Here is a 19,855-nt window from a genome sequence, read left to right on the forward strand (position 1 = left end):
AAAGATCTCATATTTGATTTTTTACTTCTGACAGGCTGTCTGGTCCCATCCCACCTATTCCCCTACCCTATCATCTGTGAAACCAACAAGAGAGCTGGGCTACACCCAACTTCTGTCCCCTCACACTTGTAAGCATTCCAAACCCCACAGACCCTGGTCTACTTGAGGGAACCCCACCACAGTCCCACCTCCTAACAGCATAAAATTTCAAGCTATGCATACCACCTGACTCTTTCCCTTTAATCCAGCTTGTGTCATTCCTGTGTCCTCACTTAATAGTTGCAGTGCATGTGAGTAGTGAACTTTCAAACTTCATTGGTGGGTAAGTGGCACCATTGGTCTAGACATCCAATCATTGGTCAAGGGTTGATAATCTCTCCTAGGTGACCACAAAATACCTCCATATGGAGCAGATCCCTGAGAGAAGTCTTCTAATTACAACAGGAATAAGTTGCTTCACAATTCCTTTATACAATCTCCTAGAGCAGTTCTTTCCACTTTGGCTTCACTTTGGAATTATCTGAAAAGTTTTAAAAACACTGATGCTGAGACCCCTGTTTATTTTAGAATTAAAATGCATTCTTAACAATTAAAAATAATTTTTGACAGGGGAAGTGAAAAATTAGAAAATCACCAAAATTATTTTTGAGACTAGTATAAAACTGATTATACAAGAGGGTTGAAACAGAACAAAACAAAAAAAAAGTCACTACAGATAGAAAATTATCTATGTATAGCTACAAGTAAAATATCAGAAAAATAATCCAGAGGCATGTTAACATTAACTATTAATTGAGTATTGTTTTCCTAGGAATTCAAGAATAATTCTAAAAAATCTATTACTATAACTCAGTGGATTAAGACACATGCTCAAAATAAAGAGCTATATGAAGTTTCTACCTGGAAACTCTTAATGGTGCAAAAACATTAATTGCACTCAGACTGGAGATGTGATGTGAGAGAAAATGAGGAGTCAAGAATGCCTGTGTGAGAACCTATAAATGTGGAACTGCAGCTAACAGAATTGGAAAAGAATAAGGGAAATCACTTTTCCCCCAGGAGATTGGTTTTGAATAACCTCACTTTGAGTTTAGGTCTAAAATGGAGGTGTCAAATGGAGAGCACTTGGATATATAATTTTTTAACATAGGAATGACTTCCGGGCTAAACATATGCATTTGGGTAAAATCAGCATAGGGTAAAGTTTAGGAAAGAGACCTCGGGAACTGAACAACGAGATCACTTGGACTCAGGAAGGGGAACATCACACACCGGGGCCTATCATGGGGAGGGGGGAGGGGGGAGGGATTGCATTGGGAGTTATACCTGATGTAAATGACGAGTTGATGGGTGCAGCAGACTAACATGGCACAAGTATACATATGTAACAAACCTGCATGTTATGCACATGTACCCTACAACTTAAAGTATAATAATAATAAATAAATTTAAAAAAAAAAAAAAAAAGAAATACAAGAATTTAAAAACCTCTTAAAAAAAAAAAAAAAAAAAAAAAAAGAGACCTATGCTAGGAGATGGGCTGTACTTTTTGCTCCACCTAGGGCATAGATGAGCACAAGATGATGCCTCTACTTTCCTGGACCCATTCTTCCTCCCTCTATGCCCCAAAAGTTACCTCCTTTTCATTGTGAAAAACTCCATCGACTTTAAATTCTTTCTAGTTATTTTCTTTTCAATGCAATACATCATCATGATCACAAAGGCCAAGAACCAATCAGGAAAGGTCAATATATTCCTCAGAGAAAAGCTCCTGTAATTAGAAAGCCTGTGAATACAACTTTATTGATCATTTCTGTTCCCATTGCTCATTAATAAATGTCCCTTTTGTCTTTTCATTGTACATATGTTCATACAATACTTGTGTATAAGTTAATAAATGAAAGGAATGAATAAAAATTTTTCAAAAGTTACAATTTAGTCATGTTTTATTCAATTATGTGCATTATATTGTTTTGGCCAATAATTTCATTATAATGAATAATTTCATTTATACAAATTATTTATGTTAGGCAATGATGAACTTTTACAAAATTGTAACTTGCATTAATTTAGAAAGCAGATTATATGCCTACTGAACTTGTACCTCTAAGGGTAGAGGTTGAAAAACGATGTTAGTAGTAGGTGTGAAAAATTGTTGACTGCCTTTGGATTTGGCAAGTAACTTTAGAAAGATATGAGTTCAAGAAACTGTTTTTCAGTACGCAAGCAGACAGCTAAAAGGGAATCAAGAGAATTCAGAATTCTATGAGTAGGATATAAAAATTGCTGTGTTTCCCATTTATGGCAATTCTGAATGCATGTCTTTGTTGTGATCATTCTACATTCAGACTACACAGAGTCATATCCAGCTACTATGAAGAGGACTCCATATGACCCAAAGACTCTGAGTTTTGAGCTGGATGGAATTACTAGAAAATACTTTGGATTGGTCTCTTCAAGTTAGAATGAGTGTGCCATACATGGGGGGCAAAGAGAAACATGAATGTTTGGTGACCTGAAGGTCAATATGTAACAAAGTCACTGCTGGTAAGCACCAAACCCAATTTATTTTCATTTTGGACACAGAGCTACACCCTGCTTTGCTCTCCTTGCAGTTAGCCAAGAACATATGACTTAAGTTTTTACCAATGCAATATGGACAGATGTCATGGCCCTTTTTGGCTTGGGTCATGTAAATTTCCCATGGATGATTCTCTTTTCTCACTTTCCATTCCATGGCAACCTTGGACACCACATATTGAAGAAAATGGAAAGGGCCTAGTATTTGAATTTACTTGATAGCACTCTTTCATCTCACCATTGGCCCACATAAATCTGACATAGGAATTACATTTGGAAACTGATATAATGTACTTTTTCTGCTACAGATATCGCAGTCAATACCCTGAAAATCCAGGAACAATACCTCACCCTTGAATTAATCTGGATATCCATTGGCCCTGCCAAGGTGTCACCAGAGGAAGAGGTTATTGAGGACACTGCTATTCCATACTATTCTGTATCTTCCCTCCTTTCTTTCTCTGCTAATGAATGCTACCCAGCACCAGAAAGGCCTTTATCTCACATTCCTATGTGATGGGAATTGTGGCTATTCCTCTTCTTCCCCTTTCCTATGTATATTTAACTTCTCCTTCCCTAGGGAGAGGAGGGAGAGTGGGTTGGGAAAGGGAGTGAAGAGCTACCAGGGAAAGATCAGATTTCAAAGAATAGAAAATATATCAAGATATATTTCAAATATATTATTTCCAGTTAAAGCATATATATATAGGTAGAATTTATGCCTTAAAGCCAAAACTATGGGTTTTTTTTTCAGATCGTAAGTGAAATAAAATGACTTTACCAAATGCTAATAAATTGCATCTACTCTTAAAAATGACATGAAATAAGCAAATACTTCAAGTAACATGCAAATAAGCTACAGATGTAAATAAGTTCCTTACCTTCTGAGTTATCTGACATTGTTAGTCTAAGAACATCACAATGGGCTTTGAGATTATTGCCATGGGACCATTCTTATTCATCCAAAATGCCTCTTTCTTAGAGGTCTGTTTTGGGTTCATAGTCCCTACAAGTAGGAGATCTTTTCTGACTCTGTACCAAAGGACCTTTTCTGAATATCTTTCTTCTGTAAGGTACATTCAAGCAGTTTTTTCCTTCATTTTAATTTAATCCAAGAGTGTGACTTCCTACTGATAGAGGTTCGTGGAGAGCCTGTTGTTGTAACTTATTCAGCAATTGCTGGATCAGCTAAAGATAAGTTTAGAGCAAGATGTTGGGTTAGAGGAGCCTTTCTTAGTGCAATCTTTTGCTTTAAAAAGAAAATAAGTTAGTATCATGAGGTGCAAAAACATAGCTCCAAGATCTAGAATGGTGCTAGAGAAAAAAATAAGAATATGCTTTACTCATCCATAAACGACTATGGAAAACCATATAGTAAAGAGGATATCAATTTCTAGGAGTTGGAATTTTAATTATTTATAAAGCTCTATCACTGTGTTTATTCATTAAATGAGAAACCTATTAAAATTCTCATATTTACTTATTAGAAAATATGATTTTTATCTAACATTCTATCTGTTTCACCTCCACTTTTTAATAGTGGCTGTGAAGCAGTCCCTCCACACTGTCCCCTGGTGATACCAAACGCAGATGTTGTCTTCCAGTACCAACCACAGTAGAAACTAAGCTTTGATAAATCTCATTTGCTTCATGAAAATAGAAATGCTGGATACCATCTGAGTCAACTTAAATGGATAGTTAAGAATTTAAAAAAGGGAAAACGAGATATTTACATTCCACAAATTAAAAGAGAATTTTAAAATCTCATTTCTACCCTCTATTTCCTCATCAACGTAATCATTCTTTTTTTTTTTTTTTTTTTTGAGACTGAGTCTCGCTCTGTCTCCCTGCCTCAGCCTCCTGAGTAGCTGGGACTACAGGTGCCCGCCACCACACCTGACTAATTTGTTGTTGTTGTTGTTGTTGTATTTTTAGTAGAGGCAGGGTTTCACCATGTTAGCCAGGATGGTCTCGATCTCCTGACCTCGTGATCCGCCCGCCTTGGCCTCCCAAAGTGCTGGGATTACAGGTGTGGGCCACCGCACCCGGCTAATGTAATCATTCTTATTCTTTAACTTGCATTTTCACTCAACACCATTCAACATATTATGAACAAGTTTGGATGTAAATGAATATTCTTTATCTAATTAGATTGAATGACTGTCCAGTATTCTGTAATACAAAGGGAGCATTGTTAACCAATCCTCTATAATAGCATATTAATTTCACTGCAATTGTCTTTTGTATAAATAATGCTTCAATAAATAAATTTGTATATATGTTTGAGCTGGCATATGGATAGAGTATTTTTGTAATATAAATATCTAGGGCTGCATTTTTTGGGTCTGGTGATTTAATAATTTTGGTAGATTTTACCAAATTAACTATACGTGTTTTTAAATTTTATACTTCTACTGTATCTACTCTTATCCCAACCATCACCAAGTAATCTTTTTGTTATTCATCAGATCTTTCATTTATTTGAAAAGAGAGGCATATTATTTGGCATATTATCCACTCATAGCTATTTATGCTTCTCGTAAACTGCCTCTATATTTCTTACTCATATCTCTATCAGGTTCTTAAAATATTTGAACTTTTTATTTAAAATATTAATACTCATATATTTTTAAATATGGGTAGTTTTTTTTCCATGTGATTTGAATTTTCTTTATGGCCCTTTGCTGGACAGAATTTTTTTCCATTTAATGTGTTAAAATGTATTTCTTTTTCCATTGTGGCCTTGGTTTTCATATTACTCAGAAATAGCTTTCCTGTCTGAAGGTTTAAAGATGTTTTACATACACATATTTTTGGTATTTAATAGGTTTGCATTTGTTTCCTACATTTTGATATACTAGGTATAATGTTTTCTATTTATTGAGCATGCCAGGCATTGTTCTGAAGTGTTTATAATTCAATTCATCATCGTAACCATCCAATGATTTGGGCTATTTTTATTATACTCAATAGCTGAATGACCAGAAGCAAAGAGAAGCAGAATAACATGCTCACTTCTCAGGAAGCAGGCTTCTTTTTGTTTCCTGTCTCTAATTTCTCTAGGTACCCCTTGGCTCAACCTTCATAGCTATTTACCTGAGTGTTGTGCACGAGAAGGTCATTTAGTGTTTTTTATTCCTTTTGATTTTTAATATCAGGCATTATTAGTAGGAGAAGACAGTACATGGCAATCTAAAAGAGATGATTTAGGGGAAAAAATCTTTTATCTCAAACTTTGCACTCTACCTTGTGTGTGTGTATGTGTGTTCAACATCACATGTTTGTGTTTTGTTTTTTTCAGCCACCTTCTCCCACCCTCCCCAACATACATGCCCTGAAACCCTAAGCCCTATGGCTCCCACTACCCGGTAACCCACCTTCCCTCCCTCTGCACCATACCATATATGCTTTTTGTTTGGTTTCATTTTCTTTTGTTTTGTTTTGTTTATGTTCAACCCCTCAGACAGTGCCAAGTGCTCCTAGGAAACTTTGTACTGGAAATTACAGCATGAACCTCCTAGTGAAGTCTCTAAAATCCTTTCTCAATGGGACCCCTAATCTTGTATCTTCAATTACAATTTCCGCAGGTGCTGCAACATAAATGCTGAAATGTACGGAATCCTCTCTTTGCCTCTCTAATTTGAATGCACAATAAGAACCCACTTAGCCAGAGGCATTTCAGAGACATTTTTATTATTTTATTTATTTCTGCTCCTGATCTCTATCCCATCCACGGAGTGTATTATCTTTCTTTTCCCCCACTACTAGGCACAAATGGCTCCTTCAAAGTATTTCTCCTCTAATCCCACCATTGAGTCTGGAAATATGCTTATTTCTTTCCAATTTCATCTAGCCTCTTTCTCCAGTACTCATTCCTCCATCTAAAGTAATGAGAGTGGATTAGGAACTATTACTTTTTTTAAAAGATCTGTTATACTGAATAATACACCAGCTAAGAATTCAATTCTCAGTGCTTTCCAAATAAATTCACTTTGATCCCAAATGTTTTCATACAGATTGGTAACTGCATTGTTCATCTAACATGAACTGACATCAATTTCTATTACTTAGAGTAATTAAATTTTCTCCAAGGATCTATATTTTATTTGCTGTAAGGCTTATGTTGAAACTTAACTTGGAATAAATTTCACTAAAACAATGTATGCTTACCTTTCTTATGTAGACTAAAGTTACATGATTTATTAGTCAACGGAATCCTGTCATTTGTTCTATTTAAATCTCACTTCATCCTTTCCAAGAGATAAACATCTCTACCTAAATTGGCCGAACAGGTTTTCATACCTCTAAGAAACTGGATTATTTTTGCATTGAAGGCAAAATTCATAGGACTGTTATTGTGTTATGGTCCCTTCCTGCATACTTACTACGTAACCCTAGCTACTTACCTCTAAACACTTACTACATGCTGGCTATCTTCTGCCTACTCATAATGCTTTATGTATAAAATCCAAAGAAATGAAGAAAATTGTCACCAAATCTTTATTAATAGCTAGTGGCCACCTATTTTGGACAACAAATGAGTGAGTGGCCTTTTAACTAGAACAATGGGAAGAGTATTATATCTTACAAAATTGTAAAATTGAGCCATTTATACCATTGGCATATATTGTTTTAATATTTTCATAATATTAAGTATTTTAAATAAGCTGAGCAAAAAACAGATCCTTTTAGAACCGCTCAAGATGGTGCTAATGGTGCTCAAGATGGTGCTAAGAGTGGGGTCGCCCCGGCACGGTGGCTCACACCTGTAATCCCAGCACTTTGGGAGGCTCAGGTGGGTGGATCACCTGAGGTCAGGAGTTCACGACCATCCTGGCCAACATGGTGAAACCCTGTCTCTACTAAAAATACAAAAATTAGCTGGGTGTGGTGACAGGCACCTGTAATCCCAGCTACACGGGAGGCTGAGGCAGCAGACTCGCTTTAACCCAGGTGGCAGAGGTTACAGTGAGTCATGATCATGCCATTGCACTTCATCCTGGGCAACAAGAGTGAAACTCCGTCTCAAAAAAAAAAAAAAAAATTAGTTCAGGAAAGCATTGTTTAAGATGATCAGAACCACTAGTTAGAAGAGAGGCTCCCATCTGGACTTCTGCCCTACATATTATGTTCTTATTTTATTGTGCCCTTGCTATATAAGTGTAAAACCCACCATTTCACTGGAGAAAGAGAAATACTTCATTTTCACTCTAAGAAGTAGCATATCGGGTCCATCCAGGAATAATGGAGAGTCTCAAAAACAAACATAAGAACTTAACCTCTTAGCATACCACATAAACAAGAAAGACTTCCTCATTTCTAGACGGTCTCCTCATATGTCTAACTGGCATTGATAATATGGTACTGGTATCTCCCTTCTTTCCTTTAATGCTACATTTTAAAAAGTCTGCATTCATTCAATATTTAGAGTGTCTCTGTTAAATGTTGAATAATGTGCTAAAGCGTTAAGAAGCCATGTCCTTACTATAAAGTAGATAATAGTCTAGTTGGAAGAAGGAGAAGTAATCCATTACAGTACAATGAGGTGGGTGACATGGTAAGATTTGTGTTGTGGGCAAGGAGCAAATAGGTTCAGACTATAAAGGCTTTCCATGAAGGGAAAAATTTTAAGTGAATCATGAATAACAGGAATGCTATTAACACATATAAGGGAAAGAATGCGTAGCTAGCAAAAGAAACAACTTATGAGCTTAGGTTTTCTGTAGCCCTAAATTGAAGGTCAGACAACAAATTCTGAGACGATGATTCTCATGCAACGAGTTTGTTTATTGGAGAAAGCTATGGAATCAACATTTGTGAGAAGAAAAGGCAGGACGGTTAGGCAAGAGGGAAAGCTAAGCTGCAGTGTGGTCACAAAATGGCGTTAGCCAATAACAGGAGGCTGGGGAATGTGGTCTGAAGCTGGGATGACTCTTCGCAGGTGGAGTAAGGGGCCTTCACACTCCCACATAGACCAGTTGTTGAATATAAGCAGACCCTAGGGAGGAGTAGAAAACTTGGGTTAAACGACTTTAGCCAAAGGCAATTCCATGAATGGCCCCCAAATCTATTTACCAAACATTTATACTTCTCTAAAGAGGAGATTACTGGATAAGTTTGCCATTTTTCACCTTGGAATGAATCCTCTGTCCTCCAGAGGTTTGATTTTGTGTCCACAACACATTCTTTGTCCAATCAGCATTGCTATGGTTGAAGTTTTGATTTCACTCAACCACATGGTATGAGGACCAGAAATCCTTACAGAAAACAAAACAAAACAAAACTTCTTTTAGTCCATTTTCCTTAAAAGGCAGTTATTGTCATGGGGTGCACCTAGGATATAACTGTTGCTACATATAGCTTCTTTAAGAAGGAAAATGTCTGATTTGCTGCTGTGAAAAGGCAGTGATAGAAAAAAACAAATCTTCATCAACTAACTCCTATATAGGGTGCTCACTTTTTCCAGATATCATAAGAAATATGAGATCAGTAGCCTTAAAAAAACTATGCCTTCATCTCTTAAAAACCTACCAAGGCCATCAAGAAGTAGGGGTATGGCTTACCACGTGTAATCATAGGACCAGCAGCAACAGCATCATGTGAAAACTGTTAGAAATGTAATTACTCAGGCCACACCACAGACCTATTGAATCAGAAACAGTGGGATGGGACCATGCAATCAGGGGTTTAACAAATCCTCCAGGTGATTCTGATTCATGTTAGAGTGGGGCTTAACTTATAGCAGGTGCCCTTTACAAGAGTTCTTTTTATTTTTTAAAATAGAGATGGTATCTCACCATGTTGCTTAGGCTGGTCTCACACTCCTGGGCTCAAGCAATCTGCCTGCCTTGGCCTCCCACGGTGCTGGGATTATAGGCATGAGCCACTGTACCCAGCCTGTTCTTTTTTTAAATTTCAAAAATATAATAATTTTATTTTTTCCTGATTCTAAAAGGAATCCTTATTCATGGGAGAAATATTTAATCCAAAAAGTGTAAGTGAAGTACTATGAACATTTTCATGCATTTCTTTTCATATACTTTTCATGAATATTTTATTTGTAGAAAATATGATGATGCTGTTATTATTTTGTAACCTGCTTTTGGATTTAATGATTTGCTTAGCTCAATACATATAGATGTAACAAAAATATAACTCAGCCTGCAAGTATAAATGAACCTACCCATACTCCAAGCCTTTCCATGTGCTACTAAGCCAGGAGTCAAATCTTTTAATACGTTTCTCCTTCCCAGTATTCCCAAGTTTAGAACTCTGGTTTTGGAGTTTTAAAAGGGCAGACATATTTAAAAGTAACAATTTTTTATTTTGTGCTAGGCATTGAGGTGATTATACAAACAGGATATCAACTTCAGAAACCTACATGTTTGGGAAAACATTAGGATATAAAGTATTAGTTTAAACGTCTAAATATGAGTATTATTTGCTAACTGTCTCCATTTGACAGTTCCTTCATTCTGTTCTCAGTTCTTAAGAAAGCAATGTCAAGAGAAAGGGAAATACCTTTTCTTTAATTCAAGACTGCAGAGACCATTGTGAACTTGAATAAAGAAAGCTAGGAGAAAATTATTATTACTGTTATTATTATTTTGCAGTGATGTTGCACAATGTTATTCAGGTTTGAGTTGTCAAGAACACAGTGCAGGCTTTTGAGTCAGGCTGACTTGGGGTAAGATCTTTGCTCTGGTATCTGCAAGCTCTGTGGCTTGCTACATTACTTTGAGCATTTTACTTCACCTTTACAGTCTTGTTCTCACTTGAGAAAAAATAATAACAGAAAGCATTTTGTGAGGTCAATTTGAAAATTGGATAATGTGTTAAATGAAGGATTTGGTTCTACAAACTTCCTGGTTTCAAGAACAACAAAAAAATTTTACAGATCATGAGAAGAAAAGTAACTTGTATTTGCAGTCCAGTGTGGTATTTCTCCTTCCTCTACTTCACTACCTTTGTGTGAACTTGAAGGTAAACAGATCAATCCCTGGCTGCAATGTGAAGTCAGCAGACTTGCTTCTGATTGCCAGCCTCTGCTTCCTTACCCCTCTTCACTACTGCAGGTGACTGTCTCACTTTCAGGATCCTATTCAGTTCCTAATCTTCCCTTTCAAACCAAGTCTAAAGTACCAGCCATTACTCACTTGCACTAATTAAACTGGAGTATGCTTTGTTCTTCACTGAGTTTTTACATTTACCACTGACTTTTACCTCCAATTATGCAATGAATCTGATGTAGAACATGATATATGGTAGTAGAACTAGCATCAGAGTTTTGGGCCATGGCTCTGCTGCTTACAGTGGACAAAAGTGGGATAGCCACCAAGCCTCAATGAACTTTAGTTTCTCTGCCCCCACATTGTTCCGTGGTGACTTCTGGGAGTTCCTGGCTAGAAGAGCTGGAATCCCTCCATCACTGGCGTCTCCCAGGAGCAGGAACTCTCCCCCTTGGCACAGATGTGCTTCTCTCCAGCCCTCCTCCAGGCAGACATCCCAACCAGGGGCAGGCTAACTCAGTCCTGTTCCTTTTGACCTTCACCAGCCAGACTCCCTCATGCATATTTCTGATAACTGTGACTTGTTACATACATTTTAAATTATTATCTTAATTTGTAATATTCACACGATTTAATATAAAAATTTTTAAAGGAGCTGTAAAATCTCTCCCACCCTAATCTTCTTCTTCAGTCTTCCTTCTTCCCCTAAATACAGGTAATCATTATAATTTATTTCTTATTCTTTATTTACATACAGTAAGGACAAACATAAATTTTATTTAACATTTTCACCCCAAATGTAGCATTCTATTTACACTGCTCTGTATCTCACCTATTTTCAACTTTTTCAAAAAGAAATATCCTCTCATTTGTTTCTCCAGCTGAATAGTGTTCCTTTATATGAATATGCCTCAACTGTCTCTAATTAGGAAAATTGAGATGGTTTCTTGTCTTTTGGTATTACTAATAGTACTGCAGAGAATAATGTTGTTTGTAAGTTATATCACACATGGGCAAGTTTTGGGTTTTTTTCTTTTTTTTTTTTTGAGATAGAGTCTCGCTCTGTCACCCAGGCTGGAGTGCAGTGGCATGATCGCAGCTCACTGCAACCTGCGCCTCCCAGGTAGCTGGGATTACAGGTGCCCACCACCATGCCTGGCTTATTTTTGTATTTTTGGTAGAGACGGGGTTTCACCATGTTGGCCAGGCTGATCTCGAACTCCTGACCTTGTGATCCACCCTCCTTGGCCTCCCAAAGTGTTGGGATTACAGGCATGAGCCACCACACCCGGCCATAGGCAAGTATTTTTATAGGACACATTTCCAGGCCTAGAATTTATAGATGAAAGTTTACATGCATCTATAATTTTGATAGATATCACCAAATTGCCTCCATAGTGATTGTACTATAAATGGCATGCATGCTATTTAATTTGTATTTTTATTATCATGAGTGAGATTGAACCTCTTTTAATGTCTTTTTTTTCTCTGCAAACTGCTCATGTCCTTTCACCATATTTCTATTGTGTCTCCTGTAATGTAAATATTCACTGTGTAATAGTATTTTCAAATCTTATACTGCAAATTATTCCCAGTATTTCCCATTGTCTCTAGCAATTTCTGGCAAATAAGCCAATCATTGCAATGGAGTTCTATGTTAAGGAAAGTATTTTTACATTAGTGGCATATTTCATTGTATCTACCCAGCCAGCCTGCATGAAAATACACACATTTGAAGAATCAACCATATCAATGAATTTATTTTGACTTATAAACAATTTAAAATGGATAGAATATATAAAGCCACATTACAAAATAAAAACAATTGTGGTCAATATGCACAATCTTAAAACACAGATAAATATATATATACAAAATCAAAACAGTGTGATTGTACTATAAATTATATTACTATTCTATGAAGAACAGAAATAATCATGTTTGGAGAAGTCCTCTAGTTCCTCCACCTACCTTGGGCTTCTACAACTCTGTAGTAAGCTCTTGTTTCATGTCGTTCAAGGGTCTGTTCCTTGTTTGCTCAGCTTTTCTGTGAGACTGAACACAAAGAAAAGACATCGGTTGATTTCTACTTGGACAATGGCCCAGGCACAGCTGCTGTAGTCCTGGTTTTCCAGGTAATCATGGATCCTTCGGAAGTACATTTTAACTTGTAATCTAAGGTTATCACTACCCAAAGTACCACTTAGCTTCTCTGCTTCCAGTCCCATGAGTGCTTCTAGGTATTCTAGCTGTTGATGAAGTTGAATTAGGAATTTCTCCACGTGATTTTCCTCCCAACCATCCAGAGAAATATTTGCCCTGAAGAGGCTGAAGATCTGCTGAAGCATCTCATGGAGAATGGCCAGAGTATGTCCTTTTTGGTACTGCTGAGGACTCAAAGACTTCTGAGGAAGCAGAAAGTTTTTCCTGTGTGGTAGACACATGTGAATTGATGAGGTTTGCAACTTATTCAAGAGTTTTAAACTTTCTTGATTCACTCTTTTTTGCTGGAAGAGAATCAGTTTCAAATCTAGAGAGAAGACAGTGGTAGAGGCCAGCAGCACCAACACAATTTCAAAGAAGTGCTTGATAATCATGGTGAAGGTCAAATATGCTACTTATCTCAGCATAGACTTAGGGAAATTCCAACTCTAGTGAATGAATGTTTGCCTTTTGTGCATCTCAGATTATTTTGGAGAGTGTTCTCTTTTGTTGGTTTATTTTCTAATGTCATTTCTGCAAGTTTACACATTAGATTTTCAGGTTCCCTTTTCATGGTGCTCAGAGTACATTTTCTCCATTTCCCTATTGTGTTGGCTATTTTGAGGAAGTAACCAAAATAACTTATTCATTGTATGCTTTCCTCGAGGCAATTACAGACTAGTCAGCCAATATAATCTTTTATTATTCTATTCATTATATACAAAGTTTCACTGAACACAATGTGCTTTCTAAATATTTAGTCAAGCTTATTAAAGTTCTTTTATTGAGATTAAGTTTTTTTCAGTAATAGTCTTTCATGGAGTAAAACTTAACAAAGGCTTAGCAGCACTTATAAGGAATTCAGAGGCAAAACTTAAAATACCTACAAACGACTAAATTTAAAACCTCAACTAGAACTGTAAATTTTCACAAATGCTTGAGCAAATTAACTTTAAAACATACATCAGCAATCTTAAATTATTTTATATCTTATCCTATCAGTTTAATATCTAAGATTCTAGCCTATAGAAGCAATGTGAAAAAAATAGCAAAGAATGTTGTTATAATATTATTGCAATGGCAGAATATTAGAAACAACCTATAGGTTCAACAACAGGCAAATGATTACATATATGTTGGTACATCCGTATAATTAAATGATATGTATCCATTATAGATGACAAAATTATATGTGAAGAGAGACTGGGGGCATTTGGTTAGTGTATATTCCCTAGAATAGTGATAACTCTGGTAAACTAATGTGAACATCTCTACATTAACAATGTCCTCTGAATTACAAATACCCATATTCTAAGTTCCTCTTGAATAAGCCCCCAATCTACCTTTCCAATCTTATCCCACTGTTGCTCTAAGTATAGTGTGAGGGAATCTGAACTCCAGAAAAAGTGATTTAGTATTCCCTTAATACAGCTAGCGCTTTTGTGTGTGTGTGTGTTTGTTTATTGATGATGCTTTCTCTGAAACATCCATCACCTGTTGCTTCCTTTACCTCAAGAACCTCTCTGTGCAAGGACTAAAGACTACTTGTCCTTTAAGGCCCAGATCTCCCCCAAGGAGCCATAATCTTCTGGATCCCCGCAACACTTTGTACCTACCTTATTTAAGACACCTTTCCTGTTCTGTCTTATATTTGACTATGAATTTACATGATTAAAGGTCTCTTCAGAGCGTGAAATAAACACTGATAACTGATTTCTTTACTGTCTATACAACTATAGTAGTTGCTTTGTAAATATGTGTTGACTTGGAATAAATTAATATGTTCTACACAAAGTAATACAAGATGTCGAATCTTATCTTTAATCATTTTTCTGCAGGCAGCTGGGTGAATCCCTGAATGTCGAAAACAGGCACTCTGTAAACATGTATGGTCTCATTATATACCAGCTCAGCTGTATGTCTGGTCACTTACTCTAGTATTAATAAGTTGAAATAAACTGAGTCAGCATGCTCCACAGAGGGGTCTTTTCCCTCTCTATCTGAGAGACAGGAGAGAGAGAGAGACAGAGACAGAGAGACCCATGATAATATATAATATACAAAAGGAGTAACACTTGTTTCATAACATTATGCTTAATCTATCTGGACAGTAGAATTTTGACTAGTCTCAAAAAATCTTTAAATATTTTATGCTGAGCTTCAGGAAAACAATATAAAAATAAATTAAGGATATCAGGCGTGGCTCTGTCTAATAACAAGCTCTGATCTATAATTAAGGCTTTCTCATCATTTTCATTCAATTGACAAAAATGATCTAAATGTTGTTTAATTTACAAATGATCAGGGATTTTCCAGATGCCTTTCTGTTACTGATTTCGTATTTGAATCGTTGTGGTCAAAGAATGTAGTTTAAACTTATTGAGACTTATTTTATGGCTCAGAATATGGTTTATCTTGATGACAGTTCCTTGTGAACTTGAAATAATAATGTTCTACTTTTGTTGGTTGGACTGTTTTATAAATGTCAATTAGGTTAAGCTGGTTGAAAGTGTTTGAAATTTTCTATATCCTTTCTGACAGTCTATTTGTTCTATCAACTATCAAGAGAGAATTGAAATCCCTAGTATAGTTTTAGATTTGCCTATCTCCCATTTAAGTTCTATCAGTTTTTCCCTTATTTATTTTAGAACTTTAGTATTAGGTGCACCATATTTAGGATTACTATGTCCTCTTGATGTATTGACCCCTTTATTTTAAAATGTCCCTCTGTATCCTTTGCATTATTCCTTACTCCTAAATCAACTTTCTCTGATAACCATTTATGTTTTTTTCAATTAGTGTTAGCATATCTTTTTTGCATCTTTTAATTTTTTAACTTATTCATGTTATATTTAAAGTGAGTTTCTTTTACAGAGCATATAGTTGGACCTTGTATTTTATTCTGTCTGACAATCTTTGCTTTATTAGAGTGTTTAGGTCATTAAACTTAATGTAATTGTCAGTATGGCTCGGTTTATATCTACCACTTTATTATTTGTTTTCTAACTGCCCATATGTTCTTTTTTCACTTTTAAGCTTTTCCTTCCTTCTTCTGGATTGAATTTTTTGTTGTTCTCTACTGCCCATTTTATCTCCATTATTGGCTTGTTGGTAATACCACTTTGTTTTCCTTTTTGTTTTCACACAAGTTTCTCTAGGATTAAAAATATACATCTTTATTTAACATATTACAGTTTACCTTCAAATAATATTACAACCCACTGAAAGTACAGTGTAGGGATATTATAACAGTATACTTCTATTTCCTCTCTCTCATTCTGTACACTACTTTCATTAATACTTCTTATATCACACATCCCCTGGAAATAAACTCTCTTGGCTTTTGTCTGTCTCAAAAAGTATCGTGTCTTCTTTTTGAAATATATATTTGCTGTGTATAGAATTCTAAGTTGATTTTTTCTTTACTGTAAACATGTTGCTCTACTCTATTCTGGTGTGCATAATTTCTGAAGAGAAAACTGTGGTCATTCTTAATTTTATTCCTGTGTGCATAATGTTTCTTCTTTTTCTTTGGCAGCTTTTAAGATTTACTATCACTATTTTCTGGCAATTTGATAATAATGTGCTTTGGTGTGATTTTATTCTTGTCTCTTTTACAAGGATTTTTTTGAGCTTTGTGAATCCATGATTTTATCATTTTCATCAAATTTGAAAAAGTTTCAGACTTTATTTCTTTTAACATTTTTCTTTTTTCATTCCCTCCCTCCTAATCTCTTCCGGGACTACATCTCTAGATGTGTTTGACTGTTTAATATTATCACACAGTTCCCTGAAGCTTTGCTCACTTACTTACTTTTTAGTCTTTTCCTCTGTCTTATTTTAAATAGTTTCTGTGTCTGCCTTCAAGCTTATTAGTATTTCCTTTAGAAGTATCTTATCTATAGTTAATCCCATCCAGTATATTTATCACTTCAGATATTATACTTTCATTTGTAGAAGTCAAATTTGTTTCTTTTTCATATCTACATTTCTTTCCTCATCACATTCATCTTTTCCTCTACATTCTTGAGCATATGGGGTATATTTATAGTAGGCGTTTTATCTCCTTTTCTGATAATTCTATCATTTGTGTCATTTCTGGGTCTGCTGTTGTCAGTTATATTTCTACTCTTTATGGGTCCTATTTTCCTATGTCTTTTGCATGTTTGGTCACTTTTGAGTGGATTCTGAGCATTGTAAATTTTACTTTAATGGGAGCTGAATTTGTTAAGTCCTTTACATATAGTTGAACTTTGTTTTAGGGTATAGTTGAGTTACTTGGAATTTGATTCCTCTGATACTTTGTTAGCATGAGTGAAGCATACTTTATAATCTAGGGCAATGTCTTTGTAACCAAGAATACAGTCTTTTGAGGACTCTACTTAATGCTCTCTGAATTTGGAGATGTTTGCCCTCTGGCTGCTGGAAACATGAAATATTCCCAGCCCTGTGTTAGCACTGGGGACAGCCTTTGCTGCCTGCTCCTTTCTGGGGGTTTTTTCCCTCATCTTGGGTAACTCTTTTACATACATGCACAAACCACACATTAGCTAAAGACTCCTGAAGACATTTTTACAGATCTCTGTAGCTCTCATTCATTCTCCCCCAATTTCCCTCTGTGCAGCAGTATCTTCTCCAATATTTTGCTGTCTCCCTGAACTCCAAACTATGACATATCAACTCCGTGAGAATACTGGTCTGTTGGAGTTTCCTCCTCTTTGTGCTGCAGCCGACCAATTTTCTGCCCAGCGTTAAGCTGGAGCAATGGTAGGGTTGATTGTATTTCTTTCCTTTCTCTCAAGGATCATTATCTTATGCTACCTGTTATCCAATGTCTAAAAACTGTTTTTCATATATTTTACTCAGTATTCTAGTTGTTTAAAGTGAGATGATAAATTTTGTTGTCCCTCATGACTAGAAGTGGAGTTTCTCTCATCATAAATAATCTAAAGTGGGAGTTGGCAAACTATAGCCTATGGACCCAATCTGGCCTACCACCTGCTTTTGTAAATAAAGTTTTATTAGAACACAATGATGCTCATTTGTTTATACAGTGTATATGGCACTTTCATGCTACAATAGCAAGGCTGAATAGTTGTGATAGGAACCACATGGTCTACAAAACCTAAAATATTTACTATCTGGTCCTTTACAGAAAGGTTTGCTGAACCCTGATATAAAATATTAAAAACAAAATATAATTGTATTCAAAGTCTAGAAATTTTGAAAATATTTTCACAAAAAATATAATCTTAAAGTAAATGTTAAAAATATTACATATTTTATATTTTCAAAAAAATGAAATTTTATACAGTATCTATCAAAATTAAAAAACAACATGCATAGTATAATTAATGAATATCAAATTTAAACTGACAGTATTTAATAAAGCACATAATCTTTTAATTAAAAACTTATTAAACATTAAAAATGTTTATAAAAGTAAAATTACATGCAATTCTATCTTTCAAGGTTCACATGGATGCCAATGTTAAAAAAAAGTATCACACTTCCAGCATATGTCTAGACCAACATAAATTCAGATTTAAGAGTAAAATAAATTGATATTGAGAAATATTTTCCTGCCTCCATGTGCAACTATTGCCAATGCCCATCATAATTTATGAGTCCCTCCTGAATCACTAATTGTTACATAAAGACAAGCAAGAGAATAGACACTGGGTAGTATTGAGACATGGTATTTCATTTTGTAAGAATCTATTGCATTCATGCTATCCTTGAGGAAGGGTTTACTAGGCAATTAATGTGTCTTTTCTCTTTCCTCTGTAGCTCAAATCCCCTACATTCCAAGGCAATGTCTCCTTCATGGCATCAGGCACAGTCACTTTTTCGTAGGGAACTGAAAGCAAGAGATGTGGAGAAATGTTCCCCTGGGAACTGAACGGAATTACTAATGAGTAGGTATATTTAGAGTTATTGGGCCATATGTGAGCACTGAGCACCGGATCCTAAGTGATGTGGGTACTAGATGTTTTTAAAAAATGTGTGTGTCTATGCATGTGTGTGTGTGTGCACTTCTATGTGTGCACACACATATGTTGTATAAATTGAATCATGTCTGATATTCAGGGGTCTCAAAAGGGCAAGACCTAGAGTAGAGCACAGGTCACTCTTGTCCAAATCTAAGGATGGTATTAAGGAAATTCACTGTATGCTTATATTGCTTGTAGAAAAACAATGGAAAAGTGCCATGATGATGAAAAAAGGGCTAAATCTTAAGTACCAGTGAGTATGACGAAGCCTCTGAAATAAATTAAACAAATGACTGGTAGTTCATCTTTAGCTAGAATGGGCTTTTCAATGACTTTTAAACTTATTACATAAGTATCAAGTTTTATTTATTCACTTGTCTCCATACACTATTTATCATTACTGTCAATCTAAAAAATGTAATTAAAATTGTGATACCCTCTGTTTAAAATACACAAAAATAGTTCCAGTTAGTAAAGAAGGCATTTTAAATTCAACCAAAGGATGGCAGCGTAATATCAATTACTTAGAACCTGGGACAAACTTCGCTGTTGGTAAGATAACACAAATCGATGGTATCTAGTGGTCTAAGTAATAATGTATGTTCAGCAATACATTACTCAGACCAGGTGTATTGTTCCCATAACACGTTAGATCACTAATCTGTCTAACCCATATTAAGATACTTGCTGGTTGGTATTGTTATATTTCCCTTTTTTGCCTTGACCACACTAACGAATGGACATTCCTTGCTTTCTGGCCTTCCACCACCTCCTCTCCCTTTCTGGGGGTGGGGGAGTCTGTAAACATATTCTGACTTCTCTGCCCACTCTGGGATCATGTGCTCTGGCCAGACTCCCCAGTGTGCCACACACAGGGTGCCACATCTAGCAAAATCCCAAGCTACTCAGTGCCTCTCTTTGCTCTGGCCTCAGTTATTATTTCAGACATGGTTATTTTTTCCAATGATATCGACACAGCTGTACTCCATTTTCTGAGCACAAACTTTCAAATATTTGACCATATTAATTTATCTATCATAGAATTCTGGAGCTGAAATTCATCTTAAATTG

At 35.8% G+C, this 19,855-nt stretch overlaps 1 protein-coding gene across 2 annotated transcripts; it reads right to left on the bottom strand.

Moving 5' to 3' along the window:
• Positions 1–7,592: 7,592 nt before the first annotated feature.
• IFNE (interferon epsilon) lies at positions 7,593–17,982 on the bottom strand. Of its 2 annotated transcripts, XR_002517563.2 has the most exons (3): positions 12,561–17,982; positions 8,712–8,837; positions 7,593–8,578 (listed from the first exon to the last, which is right to left on the bottom strand). XR_002517563.2 is itself a non-coding variant. In XM_021927471.2 (2 exons), exon 1 carries the CDS (start codon positions 13,184–13,186, stop codon positions 12,605–12,607), a length of 582 nt encoding a protein of 193 aa, XP_021783163.1. In that variant the 5' UTR covers positions 13,187–17,982; the 3' UTR covers positions 8,585–8,837; positions 12,561–12,604. The 2 variants fall into 2 exon arrangements, 1 of the variants encoding a protein (XP_021783163.1); XM_021927471.2 differs by lacking the exon at positions 7,593–8,578 and having other exon boundaries at positions 8,585–8,837.
• Between the last annotated feature and the right edge of the window lie 1,873 nt (positions 17,983–19,855).

Source organism: Papio anubis, chromosome 13 (genome assembly GCF_008728515.1).
Source record: "Papio anubis isolate 15944 chromosome 13, Panubis1.0, whole genome shotgun sequence".
NCBI lineage: Eukaryota > Metazoa > Chordata > Mammalia > Primates > Cercopithecidae > Papio > Papio anubis.